The 27,183-nt window shown below is 38.1% G+C and overlaps 1 protein-coding gene across 3 annotated transcripts in view; it reads right to left on the bottom strand.

Annotated features, from left to right (window-relative positions):
* LOC311094805 (uncharacterized protein) overlaps positions 1-23,515 on the bottom strand; it is a 29,705-nt gene extending 6,190 nt beyond the window's left edge. The window contains exons 1-2 of one of the 3 annotated variants that reach the window (XM_084132979.1): positions 23,440-23,515; positions 21,882-22,135 (exon numbers count right to left, since the gene is read on the bottom strand). In XM_084132979.1, coding sequence (XP_083989105.1) covers positions 21,882-21,939 — 58 coding nt within the window. In that variant the 5' untranslated portion in view covers positions 21,940-22,135; positions 23,440-23,515. Of the gene's footprint in view, positions 1-20,678; positions 21,326-21,881; positions 22,136-23,420 lie in introns of those variants that run through there. The other 2 variants (XM_084132978.1, XM_084132977.1) reach the window with 2 other exon arrangements.
* Positions 23,516-27,183: the final 3,668 nt, after the last annotated feature.

The following is a 27,183-nucleotide window of genomic DNA, read 5'->3' as shown; positions in this document are numbered from 1 at the left end:
AGAGACAAGTCGAGCTGCTAGATCGGCGATCAGCGCTTGAAACATCACGCGTCGATGCTCACAAGTCAGTGGTTAATAATTTTTTTACTCCGACCTCGTCTACTCCTTGTGCTTCTCTGCACAGGACCCGAGCACCCAGGACGTGATCATCCCTGGTTTCATTCACTCCGGCACCGACACAACACCATGGACCCTGGGTGATTCCACAGCGGAAGACGCGAGCCAGGACCAGAGCAAGGACCTCTCCGTCCCTCCTGGCCTTCGAGATCTCCACCTGGAACCGCTTCTCCCCTCTACGCGAGACGGAACGCGACGCTGTGATCATCGGCAGTTCCATCGTCCGGCATGTCCACGCTACCTCAGGTAAAGGTAAGGTGTGCACTCACTGCTTTCCTGGTGCTCATGTTCTCGATGTAGCTGCGCAGGTTCCCGGGATCCTAAACGGTGACGAGCGCGGAGCGTCGGAGCTGTCGTGCTGCACGCGGTAACAAACGACATCAGGCTGCGGCAGACGGAGGTTCTGAAGAAGGACTCCAGGAGCCTAAATGACACGGTACGCAGCACATCGCCTGAAACACGCTTCCCACGTACCGACTAGGACATGAAAGGTTCAGTAGATTATTTGCTCTAAATGAATGGCTAATGTCATGGTGTAATGAACAGAAGCTGCTCTTTGTAAATAATTGGAATCTGTTCTGGGAGTGACCTTGGCTCTTCCGTGCTGATGGCCTTCACCCCAGCAGAATCGGAGCGGATCTTCTGTCGGACAACATCTTCAAGACGTTACACACCATATGACTAGTAAGTCAAAGTCCAAATCACAGTCTTTGCTGTCCCAACTTAATTGATATAAGTACCAATGTAGAACATTATATAGAAACTCTGTCTATTCCTCATTTAGTGAGGCCAAACATTAAATCTACTGTAGGATCTAGGAAAAATCTAATTGTGATTAAACCAGAAAATCTCAATATTAGTGAACAAAAACAATTTCTAAAGCTGGGTCTTATAAACATTAGACCGCTCACACCTAAGGAGGTTATTGTAAATGAAATGGTCACAGATAATAGTTTCGATGTACTTTGTCTTACTGAAACCTGGCTTAAACCAAATGATTATTTCGGTCTTAATGAGTCTACTCCACCAGGATACTGTTATAAGCATGAGCCCCATCTGATTGGGCGTGGCGGCGGTGTTGCAACAATCTATAGAGATATTCTTAATGTTACTCAGAAAACAGGTCACAGGTTTAATTCGTTTGAAGTACTTGTGCTAAATGTTACGCTCTCAGATGTAAGAAAGAAATCCCTATTATCTCTAGCTTTGGCTACTGTATATAGACGTCGAGGGCCCTACGCTGATTTCCTAAAAGAGTTTGCAGACTTTCTCTGAGATCCATTGGTCAACGTCGATAAAGCATTAATTGTTGGAGATTTTAACATACACATAGATAACACAAATGATGCGTTAGGGGCTGCGTCTACAGATTTATTAAACTCTTTTGGGGTCAAGCAAAACATCACTGGTCCCACTCATCGTCTTAATCATACACTAGATTTAATTATATCACATGGAACCAATCCAACCGATATAGATATTATACTGCAAAAGATTGATGTCACTGACGATTACATGGTAACTTGCATATTACGTACTCCTGTAATATACACATGTGCATTAGGGTTGGGCGATATGCTCCATTTTCATATCGTCCTATCGTCAGCCTGTGAGATCGGCGATACACAATATTATCGTGAGGGGGCGGGGCTTACTTATTTGATTATTAACTTGCTTATTTACTCATCAATTTGCTTGTTTTATTACTTCGTTTTAAATGAGAATCTTTTTCTATTTTGCTAGCAAAGGTGGAGTGTTTATTAATAGGCTAAATCAGGTTATTTCCTGGTATAGTGAGGTAAAAAAAGATCCTAATCATTCTTGTATCTGACTCTGAGTATTCCAACATGTCAGCGGGAAATTTACGGACACACATTATCCTCTCATGCCGTTACAGATGCAGCATTTTGAATGTAGGCTGCTTCTGCACGAGATGAGAACACGTTTTAATTTATTGGGTCAAGAAAGAGTCGGAGTCTGCGATATGTCCTCCTACCAGTGCTCTCTCTGTCTGGATGCACTTCACTTATGCGCACCGCACTTCAATAAGCCCAAATAACGCGGGTTAATGTGTTTTAAATGCCGGGAGAAATCAGAGGCAAAAATCTAAAAGTCGATCGGTTATAGCCTACTTAAACTTATGACTTGACTCTGATAAAGGAAAACGGATTAATCTGTTTACATGACCACATGCATTGTCAGTTTATTCAGCATAATCGAGTTAATAACGTGCATGTAAATGCGTTCATTCCCTGAAACCGAAAGCAGAAACGGACTGCGCTTTCGCTGCATTAACGGCGCGTTCTCTCAGAGACGACGGTGGATAACGGTAGGCTACAGCAACTATCTTAATTTACTGGCTTAATATTTCTCTTGTGGACTTACATTATTGACAGTGAAAAAATTAGAAGAATATTTCTTGTTAAACAAGTTTGAAGTTTCTTGTGATTTTCACAGATGGCAGAGTTTCACAGATGCTTCGTGAACTAAAGAATTTTATTAGGCCTAGGCGGCCTATATAATTGTATTGATATTATTATTATAATTAATATTTTGTAATTGTATTGTTTTTAGTGTTATTAGTGTCATTAAATATTTTGTTAATGTGCTATGGAAACAAAATACTGACGAACAACGATGCCGCGTCTTCATCTTGGCTCTGTATAAGAATGATGCGTCTGTTAAAACAAGCACTCTTGACAATTTGTGAATGGATCACCTTGCAATTAAATTTCGTTGTGGGATGTAGTTTTTTTTAGTCTGTTTTAAAAACATTTTCTTTGAGGAGTCCTCATACGCGCGTCGGTGATGTCGCAAGTGTGGTTGTGGTGATGTCGCAAGTGTGATTATGTGGTGATGCCGTTATGAATTTAGGCAAGGCAAATATAATTGTAGTTCCTAATTAATTTCATAACTATACTAGCTTCATAATAATAATAATGATTTAATACATTAATGGGAAAACGAGCCAATTATCGTATTGATATCGTCAAAGGCATCTGCCATCGGCGATATCTCTATCATCGATACACGATACTATCGTCTATCGGCACAACCCTATTACGTACTGCTGTAATATGTCATGCTGCGCCACGTTATCAACCAGGCAGAACAATCCTTCCAACCACTATAGATAGATTCTCAAATTTATAGCTTACCTGATCTATCTCAGCTGCTCAGTGAACCCAAACAAACAGATGAACTACAGAACTACAGACAAACAGATGATCTTTATCCAGTTCCAATACTTTTACAGGCTCAATTTTTACTCATTGAGCATAGTTCTCACTTATGTTTTGGCAATCCTTATCTTTTTTAACCATATCTTTGCCATCATTCGAATGCGGAATTCGAATGCGCATGCGTCGCGTCTGAACGCGTTGTCTTTGGAGCTCTATCGATTTGATTTATAATTCTTGATTTTTCCCTTTAAACTCACTTACAACGAACATTTTCTACTTTTCCTCACTGAGAAGCACTACTGCTCAAACCTCATAGTTACAACGCGGACTGTTGAGCAGACGCATCTCAAGCCTATTAGTGATCCAACGCCGGATACTCTTATAGGTTACGTCCGTGGATCACGGCTGAACGCGTCTTCTCCACACTCACTTACAAACAAACATGGCGAATATATCAGATGTAAGTAGTCTACCTCTTGGTGCAGGTGAGGACACATTTGAGCTGCACGCATTGCAGTCTGAGCTGGAAGCTGTTGAGAAACAGATCCACGACCTTTTAGTGAGACAGGCCGAGCTGATAGACCGGCGGTTAGCTCTTGAAACATCACGCACCGATGCACACAAATCAGTGATTAACGTTACTAACCCGCTGACTCCGACCTCGTCTACTCTGTGCGTTACTCAGCATCGGTCCCGAGCGCCGAGGTCGCGATCAGCCATGGTCTCGTTCACTCCGGCTCCAACACGCCACCACGAAGCCTGGATGGTTCCGCAGCGGAAGACGCGAGTCAGGTCTAGACCAAGAAAACTCTCTCCGACCCTCCCGGTTTTCGAGTTATCCACACAAAACCACTTCTCCCCTCTTCGCGAAACCGAACGCGATGCTGTGATCATCGGCGATTCCATCGTTCGGCACGTACACGCTACGTTAGGTAAAAGTAAGGTGCACAGTCACTGCTTTCCTGGTGCTCGTGTTTCTGAAATCTCTGCTCGCGTTCCCAAGATTCTGAACGGTGACGAGCGCGTCGGAACTGTGGTCCTGCACGCGGGAGTGAACGACATCAGGCTGCGCCAGACAGAGGTTCTGAAGAAAGACTTCAGGAATCTAATCGATACAGTATGCAGCACATCGCCTGAAATAACGATCATTGTGTCAGGACCGCTTCCCACGTACCGACTAGGATATGAAAAGTTTAGTAGACTATTCGCGCTAAATGAATGGTTAATGTCATGGTGCAATGAGCAGAAACTGCTCTTTGTAAATAATTGGAATCTGTTTTGGGAGCGTCCTAGGCTTTTCCGTGCCGATGGCTTACACCCAAGCAGATTCGGAGTGGATCTTCTGTCGGATAACATCTCCAAAATGTTAAATACCATTAGATGACTAGTAACCAGAAGTCCAAATCATAGTCTCTCCTGCACCAATTTAAATGATATAAATACTAGTGTAGAACATTGCATAGAAACTGTGTCTATTCATCGTTTAGTGAGATCAAATAATAATTCTACTGCAGGATCTAGGAAAAATCTAATTGTTATTAAAACAGAAAATGTTGCTATTAGTAAACAAAAACAATTTTTAAAGCTAGGTCTTCTAAACATTAGATCACTCACACCTAAGGCAGTTATTGTAAATGAAATAGTCACAGATAATAGCTTCGATGTACTTTGCCTTACTGAAACCTGGCTTAAACCATATGATTATTTCGGTCTAAATGAGTCTACTCCATCTGGATACTCCTATAAGCATGAGCCCCGTCTGATTGGTCGTGGCGGCGGTGTTGCAGCAATCTATAGAGATATTCTCAATGTTACTCAGAAAACGGGTTATAAGTTTATTTAGTTTGAAGTACTTGTACTAAATGTTAAGCTCTTAGATGTTAGAAAAAAATCCATATTATCTCTAGCCTTGGCTACCGTATATAGACCGCCTGGGCCTTACGCTGATTTCCTAAAAGAGTTTGCAGATTTTCTCTCAGATCTATTGGTCAATGTCGATAAAGCATTAATTGTTGGAGATTTTAACATACACGCAGATAATTCAAATGATGCGTTAGGGGCTGCGTTTATAGATTTATTAAATTCCTATGGGGTCAAGCAAAACGTCACCGGACCAACTCATCGTCTTAATCATACACTCGATTTAATTATATCATATGGAACCGATCCAACGGATATAGATATCATTCCACAAAGTGATGATGTCACTGACCATTACTTGGTAACTTGCATATTACGTACTGCTGTAATATGTCATGCTGCGCCGCGTTATCGACCAGGCAGATCAATCCTTCCATCCACCATAAATAATTTCTCAAATTGCTTATCTAATCTGTCTCAGCTGCTGCCTGAACCCAAACAAACAGATGAACTAGAAGAACTCACTAGCACTATGAGCACCATTCTCTCTAGAACATTGGATGTTGTTGCACCCATTAAATTAAAAAAGGTCAGAGAGAAAATTAAAGCACCATGGTACAATAATACTACGCATGTTCTAAAGAGAGAAACCCGTAATTTAGAGCGTAAATGGAAACAAACTAATTTAGAGGTCTTTAGAATCGCGTGGAAAGACAGTGTGTCACGTTATAAAAAGGCCCTAAAAGCGGCCAGGGCTGAGCACCTCCGCAAACTAATAGAAAATAACCAAAACAATCCAAGGTTTTTATTTAACACCGTGGCTAGACTAACAAATAAACAGACGTCACCCGAACAAAATATCCCGTTACAGTTTAGTAGCAATGATTTCATGAACTTCTTCACTGAGAAAATAGAAAACATCAGAAAATGTAAATGTTCAATCCTCAATCGCGCCTTATAATTCAGCCTCAATTATCCCCCCGCAAGAACAATTACAGTGCTTTACAACTATAGAACAAAAAGAGTTAAATAAACTTATCACTTCATCTAAAACAACAACATGTTTATTAGATCCTATACCAACTAAACTACTGAAAGAAGTGTTACCTGTAGTGGACGAGCCTCTCCTCAATATTATTAACTCATCTTTATCTTTAGGTCATGTTCCAAGAACATTTAAACTGGCAGTTATAAAACCTCTCATTAAGAAACCACAATTAGATCATAATAATCTAGCAAATTATAGACCCATTTCAAATCTTCCATTTATGTCTAAAATACTAGAAAAAGTTGTGTCCACTCAACTGGGCTCTTTCTTGCAAGAAAATGATATCTATGAAAAGTTTCAGTCAGGATTCAGGCCGCATCATAGCACTGAAACTGCGCTTGTTAAAATCACAAATGATTTACTTTTAGCTTCTGACCAAGGCTGTATCTCAATACTAGTTTTACTTGATCTTAGTGCTGCGTTCGATACTATAGATCACACAATACTCTTAGATCGACTACAAAATTATACTGGTGTTCAAGGACCGCTACCATTTTGTCAATTTGAATGGAGAAAAATCGATCATAAGTCCAGTAAACTATGGAGTGCCGCAGGGATCTGTGTTAGGCCCTCTATTATTCTCAATATATATGATGCCACTTGGAAATATTATAAGGAAACATGGAATTAGTTTTCATTGTTATGCTGATGACACTCAAATATATATTTCATCACGGCCGGATGAAAACGCTAAATTATCCAAATTGACAGAGTGTGTTAAAGATATAAAAGATTGGATGACGCGTAATTTTCTTTTATTAAATCCAGACAAGACAGAGGTAATACTTATCGGTTCAAAAAAACACCCACAGAACCTCTCACAATACAACTTTGACATCGTAGGATGTCCTGTTACTTTATCCTCTACAGTAAAAGACATGGGTGTTATACTCGATTGTAACCTGTCTTTTGAAAATCATATTTCATATGTTACAAAAACAGCCTTTTTCCACCTTAGAAACATTGCTAAGCTACGTAATATGCTATCAGTTTCTGATGCAGAAAAGTTAGTTCATGCATTCATGACCTCGAGACTAGATTACTGTAATGCTTTATTAGCTGGTTGTCCTGCATCCTCAATAAACAAGATACAGTTAGTCCAAAATGCAGCCGCTAGAGTTCTTACTAGATCAAGAAAATATGATCATATAACACCGATTTTATCATCACTACATTGGCTACCTATAAAGTTCCGTATTAATTATAAGGTATTGCTACTGACTTATAAAGCCCTAAACGGCTTAGCTCCAGTCTATTTAACGGATCTTCTATCACCCTATAATCCATCGCGCTCTTTAAGATCAATAAATTCAAGGCTTTTGGTCATACCTAGGATATCCAGATCAACCAAAGGAGGGAGAGCATTTTCACATTTAGCTCCGAAACTCTGGAATAGTCTTCCTGATACTGTTCGTTGCTCGGACTCGCTCTCCCAGTTTAAAACTAGATTAAAGACGCATCTTTTCGGCCAGGCATTCATATAATATTTTTAATCTTACAGTTCAAACTACAATCCGGCCTCTAGTTCATAAATGCCAGAGGAGAACTGGCCCCGACTGAGCCTGGGTTTTCCCAAGGTTTTTTTTTTCCCATTAGGTCACCTGATGGAGTTTTAGGACACCATTAGGTCACTTGATGGAGTTTTTTCGGTTCCTTGCCGCTGTTGCCTTTGGCTTGCTCAGTTGGGGATATTTTGGGGATATTTAATTTTATTTTATCAATCAATAAATTCCACTATAAACAAACCTTGTTGTATTATTTTATTTTAATTTAATACTGTGAAGCTGCTTTGATACAATCTGTATTGTGAAAAGCGCTATACAAATATACTTGATTTGATTTGATGAACTAGAGGAAATGACTAGCACTATGAGCACCGTTTTCTCTAGTACATTAGACATTGTTGCACCAATTAGATTAAAAAAGGTTAGAGAGAAAACTAAATCACCATGGTACAACAGTGCTACGCATGTTATCTAATTTAGAGGTCTTTAGAATCGTGTGGAAAGACAGTATGTCATGTTATAAAAAGGCCCTAAAAGTGGCCAGGGCTAAGCACCTCCGCAAACTAATAGAAAATAACCAAAATAATCCAAGGTTCTTATTTAACACCGTGGCTAGACTAACAAATAAACAAGTGTCACCTGAACAAAATATCCTGTTACAGTTTAGTAGTAACGATTTCATGAAGTTCTTCACTGAGAAAATAGAAAACATCAGAACCACAATTGTAAACGTTCTTCAATCGCGCCTTATAATTCAGCCTCAATTATCACCCCGCAAGAACAGTTACAGTGCTTTACAACTATAGAACAAAAAGAGTTAAATAAACTTATCACTTCATCTAAAACAACAACATGTTTATTAGATCCAATACCCACTAAACTACTGAAAGAATTGTTACCTATAGTGGAAGAGCCTCTTCTCAATATTATTAACTCATCTTTATCTTTAGGTCATGTTCCAAGAATATTCAAGTTGGCAGTTATAAAACCTCTTATTAAGAAACCATAATTAGATCATAATAAAGTAGCAAATTACAGACCCATGTCAAATCTTCCATTTATGTCTAAAATACTAGAAAAAGTTGTGTCCGCTTAATTGTGCTCTTTCTTGCAAGACAATGACATCTATGAAAAATTTCCGTCAGGATTCAGAACGCATCATAGCACAGAAACTGCGCTCGTTAAAATTACAAATGATTTACTTCTAGCTTCTGACCAAGGCTGTATCTCAATACTAGTTTTACTCGATCTTAGCGCTGTGTTCGACACTATAGATCACAAAATACTCCTAGATCGACTACAAAACTACACTGGTGTTTATGGACAGGCATTAAACTGGTTTAGATCGTACCGAAGATAACGTCAGTAAACTATGGAGTGCCGCAAGGATCTGTGTTAGGCCCTCTGCTATTCTCAATATACAGTGAGGAAAATAAGTATTTGAACACCCTGCTATTTTGCAAGTTCTCCCACTTGGAAATCATGGAGGGGTCTGAAATTGTCATCGTAGGTGCATGTCCACTGTGAGAGACATAATCTAAAAACAAAATCCAGAATTAGATGCACCTGTTTGAGGTCGTTAGTTGCATAAAGACACCTGTCCACCACCCCATACAATCAGTAAGAATCCAACTACTAACATGGCCAAGACCAAAGAGCTGTCCAAAGACGCTAGAGACAAAATTGTACACCTCCACAAGGCTGGAAAGGGCTACGGGGAAATTGCCAAGCAACTTGGTGAAAAAATGTCCACTGTTGGAGCAATCATTAGAAAATGGAAGAAGCTAAACATGACTGTCAATCTCCCTCGGACTGGGGCTCCATGCAAGATCTCACCTCGTGGGGTCTCAATGATCCTAAGAAAGGTGAGAAATCAGCCCAGAACTACACGGGAGGAGCTGGTCAATGACCTGAAAAGAGCTGGGACCAATGTTTCCAAGGTTACTGTTGGTAATACACTAAGACGACATGGTTTGAAATCATGCATGGCACGGAAGGTTTCCCTGCTTAAACCAGCACATGTCAAGGCCCGTCTTAAGTTTGCCAATGACCATTTGGATGATCCAGAGGAGTCATGGGAGAAAGTCATGTGGTCAGATGAGACCAAAATAGAACATTTTGGTCATAATTCCACTAAACGTGTTTGGAGGAAGAAGAATGATGAGTACCATCCCAAGAACACCATCCCTACTGTGAAGCATGGGGGTGGTAGCATCATGTTTTGGGGGTGTTTTTCTGCACATGGGACAGGGCGACTGCACTATATTAACCCTTTAGGCGCCAAGGTTTTTTTTTTAAAAATGCAGGATTTTGACATCAAAATTTCAAAAACTTGTGGCTTGAAAGGGCTTAAAGATAGAGGTCTACTGTAAATTAGAAAAATGTTTGGGATGACAAAGTTTATATGGGGTGTAAATATACTCATCTAATTTGCATATTATGACGTCATCAGGGGCGGCCCTCTTGAATTTCATAATATTCAGGAAATAGTAGGCTAGATATTGAACTTATGTTTGAACTTATTTGCATGTTTTATTTTTATTTTTTTATCCTCATTCCAAATGTTGAGAAAAGAGGAAACCAACAATAACAGGTGAAAGTACTAAAGTATTACTATACTATATAGTAGTAAAACGCATGTGAACAGTAGCCTACTTTTTGATCAGTTCATCAGTAATATTCAGGAAATAGTAGATATTGAATTGATGTTGGAATTTATTTACATGCTTTTTTTTATTATTTTTTTTATCCTCATTCCAAATGATCGGAAAAGAGGAAACCAACAATAACAGGAGAAAGTACTAAATTATTACTATATTACAATACTTTGCCGGGAGAAGGCACGGCACCACTGCGCGGCAAAGATGTACTGGGAGAAGCGCGCGCGGCAAAGATGTACCGGGAGAAGCGTGCGCGGCACCATTGCGCGGCAAAGATGTACCGGGAGAGGCGCGGGCGACACCATTGCGCGGCAAAGATGTACCGGGAGAAGCGCGATCATTAGACGGCCGATCGTCATTTCCAAAAGGCAAATATTCCCCTTCAGAGTCAGAATCAGCGAATAACATTTGCAACACATCCTCATGGTACAAGTTTTTATTAGCCATTTGACAATTTTCTCTCACTAATCTCACAATTTACTCAGACGCTCTGAACTGAACTGCTTCCGCATCAATGACACGATCGCTCACTTGCTCTGCTGTTTCCTCCAACACTTTGAATAGGAACATGACGTAATTTTGGTCTTGAATCAAAGTATTACATGTCTGCCATCTAGTGGTAGGGAATACAAATGAGATATTACACCATATTAGGATCTACAGCCTGTTTTATCAAGTATGACGTCTTGTCGCAATTTTGCGACTTTGGCGCTTAGAGGGTTAAGGAGAGGATGACCGGGGCCATGTATTGCGAGATTTTGGGGAACAACCTCCTTCCCTCAGTTAGAGCATTGAAGATGGGTCGAGGCTGGGTCTTCCAACATGACAAATGACCCGAAGCACACAGCCAGGATAACCAAGGAGTGGCTCTGTAAGAAGCATATCAAGGTTCTGGCGTGGCCTAGCCAGTCTCCAGACCTAAACCCAATAGAGAATCTTTGGAGGGAGTTTAAACTCACTGTTTCTCAGCGACAGCCCAGAAACCTGACTGATCTAGAGAAGATCTGTGTGGAGGAGTGGGCCAAAATCCCTCCTGCAGTGTGTGCAAACCTGGTGAAAAACTACAGGAAACGTTTGACCTCTGTAATTGCAAACAAAGGCTACTGTACCCAATATTAAATGATTTTCTCAGGTGTTCAAATACTTATTTGCAGCTGTATCATACAAATAAATAGTTAAAAAATCATACATTGTGATTTCTGGATTGTTTTTTTTTTTAGATTATGTCTCTCACAGTGGACATGCACCTACGATGACAATTGCAGACCCCTCCATGATTTCTAAGTGGGAGAACTTGCAAAATAGCAGGGTGTTCAAATTTTCTTCACTGTATATTAGTGCTGCACGATTAATCGTATCGCAATCGCAATCACGATGTCAAGCCTACGCGATTATATGATGCAAAATGCTGCGATTTTATATTAAATAAAACAAATTAGCGCTGTTAACGCACTTATTAATGCAAATGCTTTTAAACCATTCATGCGCGATAAGACATAAAATAACGAGCTGCCTGTGAATGTCCTCCTGACAGACATACACACACACACACACATACACACACACAGATAGACACACAGATAGACGCGCGCCAGTATCAAGTTCTCTTTAGCGGTAGAACGAACAACACACATGTATGCCATAATGAACTCGCTGCCTGTGAATGTCCTGACTGTGACAGACAGAAAGACTCGCGCTAATATCGTGCGTGCGCACAAAACAGCATGGCAGAATACAGTTCTCTTTCGAGCTTGAACGAACAATAACACACACAATTATGCCAAAATGTCTTTTTGTCGAGTGTCTTCATAACATAAGAGTAGTCTTATGATGAACATGAAGAGTTGTGATGACTCGTGAAAGAATGAGGCGCGTGTGAGATCCGCGTCTCTGACAGCGGCTGGTCTTAAAGGGATAGTACACAGTAGCCAGTAATTATCTGTCGCTAAAGTTATTCTTTTTTATTTTTTTATTTTTCTATTTTTTTTATTTTTTTATTATTATTTTTCTTTACCCCTGACATGTATGGTTATATGTACTCTTGTATGTAAATTATGTTTTGTTCTTGTTAAAATACAAAAAAAACAACAAAAACAACAAAAAAAATCTGTCGTTAATCAAAGAACAAAGGGAACAGAGAAAAACACTCACTGCTCTTGACTAAATAACTTTTTTCTTTAGGCTGATTATCACTAATCTGTGTGCGCATTTATTTTCCTTGAGAAGCAAGCAAGTTGACTCATGAAACCATTTGTTTATTATATCGCATATCGCAATCGCAATATTGACCTCAATTATCGCAATATGACATTTTCCCCAAATCGTGCAGCCCTACTGTATATGCTGCCACTTGGTAAAATTTTAAGAAAACATGGAATTAATTTCCACTGTTATGCTGATGACACTCAATTATATATTTCATCACGACCAGATGAAAACACTAAATTATATAAATTGAAAGAGTGTGTTAAAGATATCAAATATATAATACCGGATGACGTGTAATTTTCTGCTTTTAAATTCAGATAAAACGGAGGTATTGCTTATTGGTCCAAAAAACCGCCCACAAAACCTTTTACAATACAACTTTAATTTAGAAGGATGTTTAACATTTCTCAAAACATTTCTGTCAAATATGAAATGTTTAGTTTAGCTACTTGCATCTTATCTCGCACTTTATGACCGTTATCAGCTGGAACTCGCTCTCAGCGGCTCCTGTGAACATACTATCAGGGCTGGACCCGAATAATCGAATATTCGAATATTCATTCGGTGGGTTGGTATTCGATTTGAAAATTTGACATTCGAATATTCTGTTTTTTTTGTTTTTTTTTGCACGCCTAGGATCCCCCGCGAAACGGTTGTCATTCGCGCTTGAATAAAGCCGGCACACACTGGCTGTGTGGCGTGAGCGTCTCAGCTGCGTGGCGTGTCCGTTTTTATTTCGACTCCCATGTTAACAGGTATGGCAAGCCAAGAGGCTCAGAAATACGCCATAGATTAATCGCGTTTAAAGCCAAACGCCGTCAAATACGCTGTTTTAAACCGTATTGGACGCCGTAAAATACGCCGTTGTAATTACAAACGCCGTAAAAGACGCGCGAAATACGCCAATGACGCCGTATTTGACGGCGTTTTAGTGTGCATGGAAAGCGCCGCATTTTACGCCGTTCATCTCGCCATATGACGCCGTAAAAAACGCCGTTTTGGTTGCACAGAGTGCGCGCTATTTTACGGCGTTTTGCTTATAGTATAATGAGACACGCCCACTGATTTCCACAGCCAGTAAGTTTGAACTGTTCTCTCCCAATCAATGATGAACTGAGTCAGACCAGACGAATTCAGCACGGATCATTTGTGGTAATCCGGTTCGTATGCTCCCCAGGAATTATTAATTTTATGTATTAAAATAATCCAAGCTAAATAATAAACTGAAATGAAAGAAAATATTAAAGAACATTCAAATCAATAAAGCAAAATTAATTTTAAAAGGGTGTCACACTTAATTTGAACCAGAACACGCCGGAACATGTGAACATGGGTGACACATGACTTGCCCGCTTGTTGTGGTTGTGCTAGTTGAGATTGCTGTTAGCCTCGATCGTTTCACCCAGGGGAAAAATATCAAAAAGACAGCAAAGTTTGCTTAACTTTTTTGAATAGCTGGCCAGATCCCAAACAAGCAAAAATCGTTTGTGGAAAAAAAAAGAATGTGGAGACCATGGTGGACACAGCAGTAGTAGTATCGACATAATATCTCGTTATTTCGCCATAATAAGGGGACATTCTAATCTGCAATAAGCCACTTTAAGCGTTCTTATAAATGGTTTTCTATGGGGGGAAAATACTTAACGTGTAATTGCGTTCTGGGCTCATCTGATTTTTTTTGTACATAGCATAGCCCACTTTGTTATGATTTTAGTATCATAATGATTAATAAATGCACGCACAATTATCCGTAAACGTGATTTGAACAAATGCCTTTCAACTTGTGTGTGCAAAATTCAGAATTAAATGAATGTGCAGCAATTTGTACAAATAGAGAGTCTGTAGGCCTACTATACTGTTGTAGCCATTAAATAAGCGCATTTAGTTTCATATTTGTTAAAATATTATAATGTTATTTTTTTCCATTTATGTTGATTTATGAAAAGTGAACAGCACTAATAAGATAGGATGCGCAATATGAGACATGGAGTGGTTCAGACATGATTTTGACCACTTCATTAAGTTTTGCTTTGTAGAAAGCCTTTCTTTAAAGTGAATTTCGTTTTGTATAAATTGTATCTTAATTTTAATAAATTTTTCATCAACCAATTAATAAATAAGAAGCAAATATAACGGACAATATAATCATGGAGGCGCCCGCGCGGTCGCTTGCATTGCACGTTAACTGGAGCGCATCTCATCCTAACTTAACGAAACTCAGTGTATGCCTCACACAGACATGAGAAATACATCAAATACACAACGCTTGAAATGTCTTTAAACGAAATAATTCAAAATTAAAAAAGAAAAGAAAAAGGCTACTCTCTGATTATGTAATCCATTATGTGCATTTCTCTCTAGGCGCGTTCACTACGAATATGGCGATCGTCAACTTCATCTTTGCAGCAGACAACACTAGACAACACTTTGCAGTCAGAAAACACTAGTTTATTAATAAAAATCAATGCACTGTAGATTACAGATTACAATGCATTACCGGATTTACAAATGCACAATTTATTATGTTGACAAATGCACATCTTGCTTGTTGCACGCACACATATTATGTCGAAATAACGAGATATTATGTTGATATAACATTATTATTAATAATAGCCTACATCTTTTAGAATATGTGATTGTGCTGAATGCTGAATGTTGCGCTTGTTCAATTTAATAAAACTTTAATTGTGATCATTAAAATAATTGAATATTAAATATTTAGTGGCCAAGTTTTGCGCAGCTCCCCCTGTCAATGATCTAGCACCCCTCAACACATGAGTTAAAAATTCTCTGGCGCCGCCCCAGCAGAGAAGCTACTTAGGCAGTGTATAATTTTTTGTTGTTGTTGTTGTTCCGTTACCTCCAACCCCCGTTTTGAGTCACCGGATCCCTGTGCTCCGGGACCTCCCACTTTACAAATTAAGCACTGTCACAAAACCAGTTGAAAAACATTGTATCAGAATTATGGATAGAGTATATAGAGTTATGGATGTTATCCTGTTTTTTTCTCCGTTCAAAGCACTACAGGTGAATACGACGATGAATCCCCCTATTCTGTTGCTGCTATTTTACATGCAGGCTAAAACTAAACCACTGGAAAAAAATTTTTTTGGTATTTTTAATGGGTCACAGTCACTTGTTCATTCTAATTTAGTTTAATTTTAATTTAACATAATCTTGTCGTTTAATGAATGGAAGATCGCGTTGGTTGAAGGTGGCAGGGAAAAAAAAAACCCCGAAATGAATCCAGTTTGTTGATAAAAACATTTCTCATTTCCGTTTAGTTTAAGTGTTTCAACTAATAGTTATATTTTCCTTTATTTCAGGTTTATTTCGATTAGCATTTAAATGTTTTTAATAGTTTTAGTTTTACTTAACTAACCCTGCCTGGGCAAAACATCGACAGAAGTTGAACTGTCAATTTTCCAACTCTGTCAACCCACGAATTTTTACAAATATTCACGAATTATTTAATGCCGGTCTGGGACACAATATTAGGCCAATCACACTCATCCAGGCCAATTAACCTACAGCTATTGTTGCAAGCACAATTTACATTTCTTTTAAGAATAATGACTCAAATGTAGGAAAGAAATAGGCTAACTATGCGATGTTATTTATTATTATTATTATTATTATTTATTTTTATTTTTTTTATTGTCATTTGCTGAGTTTGCTCCCCTTGCACCTTATGTTTTATCTTTTAAAATGACGGAAATTATTTCAAAATTCGTATTTTAAAAACGGCTTTGTACTCACTAAACTTCTATACCCACAAACGGTTGACTTTTTTCCCCAAGTCGTTTATTTCACTATGAATTGGACGATCGAAAGGGCAAAATATTTGAATCTTCATTTTACAAAAATATATTGGATATAACGAAATGTAACAATGTTATTAAATGAATATATAATCAATGTAATATGAATAAAACACGAATTTAATTAGCCTACAAAAATCGGAACACTATTTAATTCTGGAAGGAGAAGCTTATAGACCTACCAACAAACCTGCCACATTTTTTAGAAATAGCAAAAAATACATTTGTCTTATTTTTTTTATTTTTTTTCAAATAGGCCTATTTAAAACACACAAATTCATATGCATTCTATGGGTTATATCAATATTGTGTGTTATTCAGCACTTAGATGGAAATGTGAGTTAAGACAATACGACCTGGATTCTTTTCCTTGTTTAATAACTCCTCATATATGAGAATAAGAATTGGATTAAATGATCCGTGCTGAATTCTTCTGGTCTGAGTCAGTTCATCATTGATTGGGAGAGAACAGTTCAAACTTACTGGCTGTGGAAATCAGTGGGCGTGTCTCTTTATACTATAAGCAAAACGCCGTAAAATAGCGTGCAACCAAAACGGCGTTTTTTACGGCGTCATATGGCGAGATGAACGGCGTAAAACGCAGCGCTTTCCATGCACACTAAAACGCCGTCAAATACGGCGTCATTGACGTATTTCGCGCGTCTTTTACGCCGTTTGTAATTACAGCGGCGTATTTTACGGCGTCCAATACGGTTTAAAACGCCGTATTTGACGGCGTTTGGCTTTAAACGCGATTAATCTATGGCGTATTTCTGAGCCTCTTGGCTTGCCATAAACAGGTTTGGGTTTGCACACTGCCTGAGTGAGACACGTTTCAGGCGCGGCTCAAGCTACGCGGAAAACGCGTGCATGCTAGAAATAGAACCGACGCCTGAGTGTTCCAGCAACGGGAGTGTTCTCTGGCTAGAGCGCAGAACAGCGGAGTTTGTATGGACCGAAGTGCATGTTTGAGCTTGTGTTTTGGGTTAAGCTGCGTTGCTTTGACATTGTGGAAAATAGAATAATAGAAACAAAGTATATTCGCCTTTTTACCCGTTATTATCAATCTAAATTAATCTCGTTTTTAATTTAACTTAATTTAGTTTTTCTTTATTTAAATTTTGTTTTTCTTTATTTAAATTTCGTTTTTCTTTATTTAAATTTTGTTTTTCTTTATTTAAATTTCGTTTTTCTTCATTTAAATCTACCCTTTACTGTGTCAGTAATTTGTTAGCCAGAAAAATATGAAACTACCTTAAAAATATTGCTTAATTTAACAGACCTGTGTGTGTGTTTAATATCACTAGTGCAGTGAAGTAAGTCAATATCTGCCTAGGAAATCGCCTAGTGTTAATCTGCATCACTATTTGTACTTGTTGTGAATACGCAGGCCACAAGAAGTAATTAGGTGGGTTTTTTACATTTTTTATATCACTTTTACTCAGGACATGCTAGCTGGCAACAAAGGATTCCATTCATTGTGCTAAGCTAAGCTAGTGCCGACCCTGTCAAACTAAAACAATGCATGCACTGACACAAAAATGCATTTGCCCACCTATCTAAATGTAGGAAAGAAGGTGAATAAGCCCTATTTCAAAAAACGGTGGAGTGTTCCTTTAACAGATGGTGCACATTCTGGAAACATGACAAATCAACAGCCTAACAACCTTCCACAACGACAGCATAATAATAATAATAATATTTCTACATCATTCGGACAGCCATTAATTCATAACCCTAATCAGGTTAACTTAACAATTGACCAGAAGAATGGTGGGACGATAGTTGCAACAATCAAGGTAGAAAACACAATATATGGTGACGTTAAAGGGATACTTCAGGATTTAGCATTAAGCTTTGTATTAGTAGAAAACCTGTAGTATTTTCGAATTACCATGCTTTCCACCCTCATATCCCCCCTGAGACAAGAGATTTATGTATTTTTTGTCTGGAAAAAATCCTCCGATGACGCAAAAATCGTCATTTTGCGTCATCGGAGGATTTTCTGGCCAGAGGCTAAAGACTACAGCCAGTAGATGGCGTTGTTCTGCATGTTTTCAACCCGCCCATAGAGGGTGGGATCTCACTCACAGAATGTACACACAGTGTCAGCCGTCTTTCTTTGGAAGCTAAGCTAGCATGCTCTTGTTCTGTGGAGAAAGCTGAATAGTAGGAGAAAGCTGAGTAAGTATGGGTTACCATCTTCCTTTTCCCGGACTTGTCCGGCGGGCGAGATCGTTCAAAATGTACGGGATTCAGCTTTTGCTTTCTGCGGTCGCCATTCATTGTTTACATGCACACCTTTTGTTTCAATCTAACTGAATTCAATCCGATCGGTGTATCTGAATGTAGTGTTTACATGAACGCTAAACAAGTGATCGGTTGATGTGCGTTTTAACATTGCTAAGAAAATTCCCGCTCCTCCGTGAGCGATGCGAGACCCGGCGCGTCTCAGTAATGACGCCACCGGCCTCGCGCCGTTCTCCCGCGGCCGTCAGCCTCGTCCTGCTCGCCACAGTAAACATGATGAATGAATGGCGACTGTAGAACGCAAAAGCCGAATCCCGGACATTTTGGGCGATCTGTAAATCCCTGGCAAACTCATCACGTAGGCTAGCTAGCCTTGTTGTTGTTTTCAACTGTACACTCTTACCGGTAGGCGTGGCCTCCTAAGGCAGCGAAGCAAGTGCATTCTGGGAGTTGTTGTCTTTCATCCACATAAGCCAAAAATACATTTTCTGGCTTTTCTCAGTCTAGAAAGCTCCAAATTAAAAAATTTCTTCACATTTCTTCTACTTAAATGACCTTTTTTAAATACACATTCATCTTCCCAGAGGTGAAGTAACCCTTTAACATCAGTGCGGTGAGTGTATGATAATTTAAGAAACGGTTGCTTAAGAAATTATTTGTGAATGTTATATATATAAAATATAGTATTTTTTGTTTTTGTCATATCTAATACTTTGTTTGACAGAACTGGCAAACAAAGAAAGTAAATGGTAACTTATGCGAAGTAAGTCAAGTAAAGCGTTTGCTTTTATATTATTTGTAACAGAAAAGGCAAACAATCAGGCTAAAATAACTTTCCCATTTGCTGTCAACATTCAGCAAATGCGCATCTACGTCATTTAAACAAATCTCTGAATATCTAATAAACATTTAATTTCACAAACCTTGCAGATTTAATCGAATCCAGCTGTGATATCTTGTGAAGTGTGCATTACTGTCTGCAAGTGACGGTCGGTCCGTGCGAAGTGAGTGAATGCGAACAGAAGATCAGCTTCAGGAGACGCGATCGAAAAACTTTAAAGGGTACATAACATGCACAGTTTCACCTAATCTCATGTTAATCTTGAGTACCTATAGAGTAGTAGTGCATCCTTAATATCTCAAAAAAGTGTTTAGTTTTATTATATTTAGAAAAGAAAAATACAGCTTTCCGATTCTCTCCGGAAAAAGCCGAGGTCCTGGAGGCGGTGCTATAGAGTCAAGCGGTAGTGCTTGATTTCCAGCAAAAGACAGAAATCTGATCCAGTTGTACTTACATGAATGGGGTCTTTTATCACTGGGACCGCTCCACGTTTTAATAGCAAACGATTTGCAAATCCAGCGTCGACCTGGGCCTTGTTAATAAAACATTCGTCACTAAAACGACCAGAACACACAACCGCACTTCCTACACTCCGTTGCTGCCCCGGAAAAACAAACTGCATCCACTGTTCCTGTAACACTGGGTTCTTTGGAAAGCTGGACACGGTAAGCTTTCCCTCACATCCAAATACACACTTTTTTGGAGACATTCTTGAACAAATCCTATGCAGCGCTGGCTGCCGATGATTTCCTGTTGAAGCGCGTTGATGTGCGCGGTCTCGCTCTCCTCTAGTCGACGTGCTCGCGGGCGAGCTTTTCCGAGAGAAATGCTCATATAAGGAGTTGCACTCTGATCTACGTCATTAGATCCACGATGTAAAAAAAACCAGCCGAAACTTGTACCAACCCGGAAGTAAGATTTTCAGCATAGAAATTCTCCGTTATTCGTCCAAAATATTTTTTTAAAACTTTGCCCATGTTTAGCATGAGAATCTATCTCTTTAACACTGTAAACAACTCTGAATACATGAAACACCATTGTACCCCCCCTTTAAACTCATCAGTACATGTTTGATCATCATTCAGACAGCAGACTTGTAGGCTATTAATAAATAATGGACACATAGCCTACAAGCAGATGACAAATACGTTATAATAACCGTAATTAAACTACTAAACCATACCTGTTTCATCTCTATACAGCACTCTGACTCTGTAGGCATTATTGTCCGACTCGAAATGAACGCCGTTACTGAGAGTTTCTGATATTATCATCATTCCGTGAGCTGAAATTGTCCTGAGAGACTGAGCGCGAGCTCATGAAGCTCCGCCCCCTGTGCCGTCCAGCAGCAGCTCATTTGCATTTAAAGGGCACACACTGAAACAGCTCGTTTTTCTGAGCCCCAAAAAAATGTCAATTTAAACATGCTGTAAAAAATGATCTGTTGGGTATTTTGAGCTGAAACTTCACATACACACTCTGGAGACATCAGAGACTTATTTTACATCTTGTGAAAAGGGGCATAATACGGGACCTTTAAGAATTTCACAGCCCTGAATATATATTTATGTAAAGGACTATACAGACATCTAGTGGCTACAGTATGGTATTACAGATAATTTTGTTTTATTTTTAACTTACATGTACAAGAAAAGAAAAACATTTAAAAATTCAACATATTAGTTTATTTAAGAACAGGCCTACATGTTGACTAAAGCCGTGATCTTTCTTAATTTGCCTGACTGAACTTGGACCGTTGGCAGTGGGAGTTCCCCTATGTTACCTAGACAGCAAACATCCCGTTAAGAGAGAAGAGATTAAGAAAGGACATTTTGGGTACTAAAAAAGCTACTGTCCTAATTTCTACAGATTCAAGCATCCATTAATTGAAAGCACTTTGTGCACTGGCTAAGGAGCATGAGTCAAACTGAAAAAATAAAACCAAAGTTTTTCTGAGGTAATGTGTTATGTAATCTTATTAAAATGGATTTCATAAAATTGGTATTGAAAAAAGTATCGTTTGGAACCGGTATCGAAATCAAGGTATCGGTATCGGAATTTTTTGAACGATACCCAGCCCTAATGGACCCTGTCCTGAGGCCTTCCCATATGACAGGGCACTGGAACATTTTTTCAAAAAGGCTCGTAAAATAAAATGTTCAAAGGGTGCAAAATTTGCAACAAGAAGTCTGTGGAGCAGTCATAGAAAGTGTAGCAATGGCATAGCAATGTAGCAATAGCAATGTCTTTAAGTTATCTAACACTAAGTGTTGACAATGGAAATGTGTACAAGTATCAATAAAAATATATGATATATTTAAACACTGGTTTCTAACATGAATGTTCTTCAGCCTCATGAATGAATGAATGGAGAATAAACACCAACCTCTTTGTTCTTCAGGATCTTCAGTGTGTTTCATTCTGCAGGGTTCTGGATCACTCATGTTCTCACTGTCCTCTTTAATAAACTCAGTCTTTGCAGATTTCAGCTCTTCCTGATGCTCTGATGCTCGTCTTCACTTGTAGCTGATGGGAATTTACAGCATTTATTGGGGAATTACTGTGGGTGGAGCTTCACTGATGATGTGATTGCTATGGGAGGGGCTTCACTGATGATGAATTACTGTGGGAGGAGCTGATCTGCCAAAATCAAAAATATAAATTACTGAGTTTGTTTTTATAATAAATGACACTTCTAAGCATTTACGCCTGTCTTTCTATTTATCGTACAGTAACTGATGCCAATTCATTATTTTTATTTATTTTTATTACTAATCCTAACATTACTCTGCTTCTTCATTAAAATACAAGTATCTAGAACTATAGAAAATAATTTAAATTCTTCCAAATATAAATAATGGAAAGGAAAACAGTTAAAAGCATAAAGACGTTTAAAATAAACGTATAGTAGCCAACAAATCCCCTCAGTCTGCTGACACCAATGAAATGAGCTTTAAGTGTCAATTTACAGGAGATCTGAAGACATCAGCATAATAAATGAGGTGAAAACAGGAACTATTGACATGAAATAAAGAGTGTTTTCAGCAGATCTGTTAATACTGATGAGCCTCAGACTATCAACACTCATTCAACAAGCCATTCAGGATCATCAGCAGATCATCTCACTTTATTCTGAGTGTTTGCTGTTAGAAACACATTATTTGAGTCAGGATACATGATAAAAGCCTGTAAAACTGCTATATTGAAAGACAATTTCTCACAATATAACCACCAATAATAAAACAAAATAATTAAATAAATAAATAACCTCTTCAGGCAAATAACTACAACACCATAAATGTGAATCTAAATATAGTTCGACTTTATAATAACTATTAATAGCAATAAAGTAATTCCATCATTAACATGTTACATATTCGTACAAAAACTGACAATGATCATAAAACTCTTAAAAATGAAGAAAATGTAATGTTTCCTGTGTCAAACTTCATTAATATTTATCTATATTCCCATGCATGTATAGATTTGAAATTTCCCACGTTCATTACTCATACAGGGGCAATATAAAGTGTCTACATCAATTTTAATAAGTAAATGTAATCTGCCAAAGATAAATGTCGACAAAGAATAAAGGTAAACATGAAAACGGCAACAGAAACACTTGAGATCGATTCCCATCAATTCCCCTCACAGATCTCAAACTTTAACTTGACATTCAGTAACAGTTCTCACTCCAAACATCGAGTCAATCACACAAACGAACACAACATCGCTCAGGTCTGAATGAACTCAACATATTCTCCTCATGCTCGCTGCTGCTGCACTAAATGTTTATTTCAGAAGGAAGACGCCAGAAAAGACGCACAAGTATCGCTGTGATCGATGAAAACACTACAGAAATGAGCCTGTCGCTTAATCAAACTGTATAAAGTGTGTGTGATGGTTGTGTAAATATGAGAAATACCGTGAACTGCTCTCCTCACCCCAGAAGACGACTCGACACTGAAACTCTCAATGAGGGAAGAGACGGCGCGAGCGAGCGGTGACGTCATCGGCCTCCAAAGCACGCGGCCACGCGCGTACGGGACACCCCCGCAGCCAATCAGGGCCACGCAGATTCAGCTTTACTAGGAGCCTTCCATTATTATTATTTTAGAACTGAAGTGACTCCAGTTACTAAAGGTGAAAGTAACTTTTTCAAGTGAAGCACAAAATAGTCAGAATAAGCAGAGGAGGATCACCTCCATCCAGTCTGAAAAGTGTTTTGGCCTGTAAAGTCCAGCTCAGTTTATTCTGTAGCGTCCTAAGACAAATAGTAAAGGCATGTTGGTAGATTAGCACCTGTAGAATTTCCTTTTGTTGAAAACCCAGATAAAAGTAGAAAGCTACTGTTATGTTTAGATCTATGAGGCAGTTCGGCTAGTTTCCTTACTAAAGAAGAAACACTTCTAAAAAAAAATACTTCTACAGTATTCTCGTAACTTCTACTGTATTCTACTAAAAGCTACCAATTACATCTTCAACAGTGTAATAAGATTACTATATACATTTTTTAAGAATAATTCCTTATTTACTTTTAGAATAAAAAGTAATTAAATTACAGTAATTAATTAATTAGTTAGTACTGCATTACACCCAACACTGATTACGCAATTATGCTGATAGAGCACATCCTGTAATGTATTTTAATGACTATTTAATATTACTTTGGCATGTTGCCAGGGGCGGATCTAGAAAACTATTTATGGGGTGGCGAGAGGGGGGCAGGAATTTTTGAGGGGTGGCAACATATGGCAGACGTATATATAGGCCTACTGTATTTTAGTGTTGTCACGGTACCAAAATTTCAGTATTCGGTACCAATACCAGTGAAAATCCACGGTTCTCGGTACCAATTTCGGAACCAAAGCTTAATTTAGATTAAATTTACATATATTAAAGTGTATATCACGGTTACAAAGATGGAAACTGTAGTATTAAAAACACTTTACAATAAGATTCCATTTGTTAGATACCATTAGATAAAATGACCTAACAATAAACAATAGTTATATACTGTCGCAATAATTCTCCTTGGGGTTAATTTAAAAATACATTTTTAAAATCAAAAGTTAACATTATTTCTGTTAACAGTTTTTAATGCACAATGAATGAAGTGAACAAACATGACCAATCAAGTGTTTGTATTAAATAACATTCACAAACATTAATTAATGTTGTAAAAATATACTGTTCACTCAATGTGTTGATGTTAGACAACGCATTAAGTAATGTTAATGAATGGTATCTTATTGTAGTGTTACCAAACTAGATAAAACGTGTTTTATTTGACTTGACTGTACTTTTATTTAATCCAAAACTGCATTCATATTTAATTTTACTATTGAGTTATCCAGCCATTAATAAGCCTAGAACTGCTTTTCTAACGGACTGATATTAATGACATAATGACGGCTTTTAATTTCTCATCTCCATAAATCTAGGCGCGCCTGGAAAAACGAGCGCGCCGCGTCGCTTCTATGAGCGCCTACATTTGGAATAACGAATCTGCGAACGGCCCCTTATGGCAACGTGACATTAGCCTAATCCAAAATATTTCCATATGTGTCTCTTTCCTCCTTTCTTATCAACAAGTGGATTTACAGCCACATCAGCAGCACCAGAAAGATTTATCACATGCACACACCAGTTATGTTTAGACTACTTAATCCTATTGTATTTGTTATTTCCCCAGTTGTAACCTGGTTTCATTGCTGTGATATCTGAGAGGAACTGGATTTATAGGACTGCTTAGCTAATCTCGACCTCCTAACTGGCACTGTATTGTGTGTTGTAACGTAACGTCGGCGAAACGGCGACCATCAGTAAACGTTATGGACACAAACAATATTTCATATTTTTTATTAAGCTGTTCTTGTCTTTACTTAAATCAAAATTAGGCTAATCAAAGGGCTGATTTTTTGTAATGATTTTACTTATCGCGAGATGAAAAAATTTAGTTTTAGTCGCACAACATAATCCGTCATTTCGCAATAGTTTTTTGTAATGGAAACGCGCCTAATGACACTTAAGGTGGGATACAAGACATTTTATGCTTCCACACTCTTTGCCACAAAACTCCCAAGAACACTTTAACTGCACAGCTATATGACGATTAAAAGACTGCTTTCTCCCTTCACGGTGAATTCTGGACAAGTGCACATTTAAAGAGTTATAAGAGGAAACACTTCTTCCACAGTCTGGGAATCCACAAGGAAAAATTGCCCGGCTAATGTTTCTATACGTGCTTTACATAGTCCGAAACTGAGGCACTGATAAACTCACAGATACCACAATGAAACATCATAGTGAGAGCAAGTAAATGAGACATCTCATCTTGATCTCATAAATGTCTCAATAGCAAAGAGGTGTAAAAGGGCTGCATGGCTTTTAGGGTTTTCATCCGTTCAACTGTTGGCACTAGTAGTTCTTTTCACACACTAAAAAAAAACTTAACGGTTGTTGTAATTCATGAACCCTTTGGACTAAAGACTTATGGTTGGTCTCTTTTAAAATAAGACACTTGGCAGATTATTGCTGAAGTGGAATAAATTAATATAATTAAATTATATAAAAGTTATTGAAGTGTAAGTTTATTGTTATGAAAATATAACAAAATATATATTTTTTCTTATAAAATCGTATATAAATTAATATAGGTTTCAGCCTTAGTTCTAACCAAGTTGTGTTAATAATTTTAGGTCAAAATCTCAAAAAATTAGCTTTCTGTGAGACTTTTAGCTGCATCACCTCCAAAAATCCACTAGGGGTCAGGCACACCATTTTGGTGATTCCTAAAGGTCACTTAGTTACTTGATCTGGCATATGACAACACAACACACATTGATATGTTTTTTTTTTTTTTTTTTTTTTACTATTTGTTTGATTGCTTTTATACAAATAAATGTTACATTTCTATAAAAATTTCATTTGGAACAAACAAATAAGACAATGAATCAAAAAAGAAAACTATGAAAACTAAACCACAAACATTTTACAAAACTTTTTACAATCTAAACTATTTACAATTTTCACCTATTTACAACTCTTTTCCCTCTTGTTAACAACTATTTACACCTTTATCAGAGCTAAACTACAAGTTATGGACATCATGCCAGTAATTGAAGCAGTCTTGTGCTAAATCTATTTTGTTTTGCAATAATAGGGGATATTCTCGATATGTATAATATTATTTTCTGAATATTTTTGGCTAGATACTAGAATCAATGTTTCTTTTATGAACTCTGAGCATGAAAATCAAAGTTTGAATGATTAAAAGTGTGGTTGCTGACGTTTTGTTACAAAGGTGAAAATGTTGGATTAAGTTAGGGTTTTCGCTCACTCAAACTGGCCCAGAATTATGTTAAAAGAGAGCCTTCATTAAACGTTCAGCCCCCAAAAAGACACCACTGATGTCGCACATCAACACATTAACGTTAACTAACACTGTCTTAACCACGACCGAACATTTAATGTTTACAGCTTACAATACCAAGAAAACACTAGCGTTAACTTCTATGACATTTCAAAATTACCTTTACCACTGCCACAAAGAATGGAGAAGCGGGACATGATCAATAAGGGGTGATAATTTGCTCTGACCTAATATGACAAAAAACAACTCACACAAACCTGGTCAGTTTTAAATCTTCTGAGAAATAACAGCTCTTTAATCTCCCTAACCAGGG

Source organism: Abramis brama (genome assembly GCF_963993115.1).
Source record: "Abramis brama genome assembly, chromosome: 1".
NCBI classification, from domain to species: Eukaryota; Metazoa; Chordata; class Actinopteri; order Cypriniformes; family Leuciscidae; genus Abramis; species Abramis brama.
The sequence above is the reverse complement of the archived record's forward strand: the minus strand, read 5'-3'. Positions and strand labels throughout refer to the sequence as shown.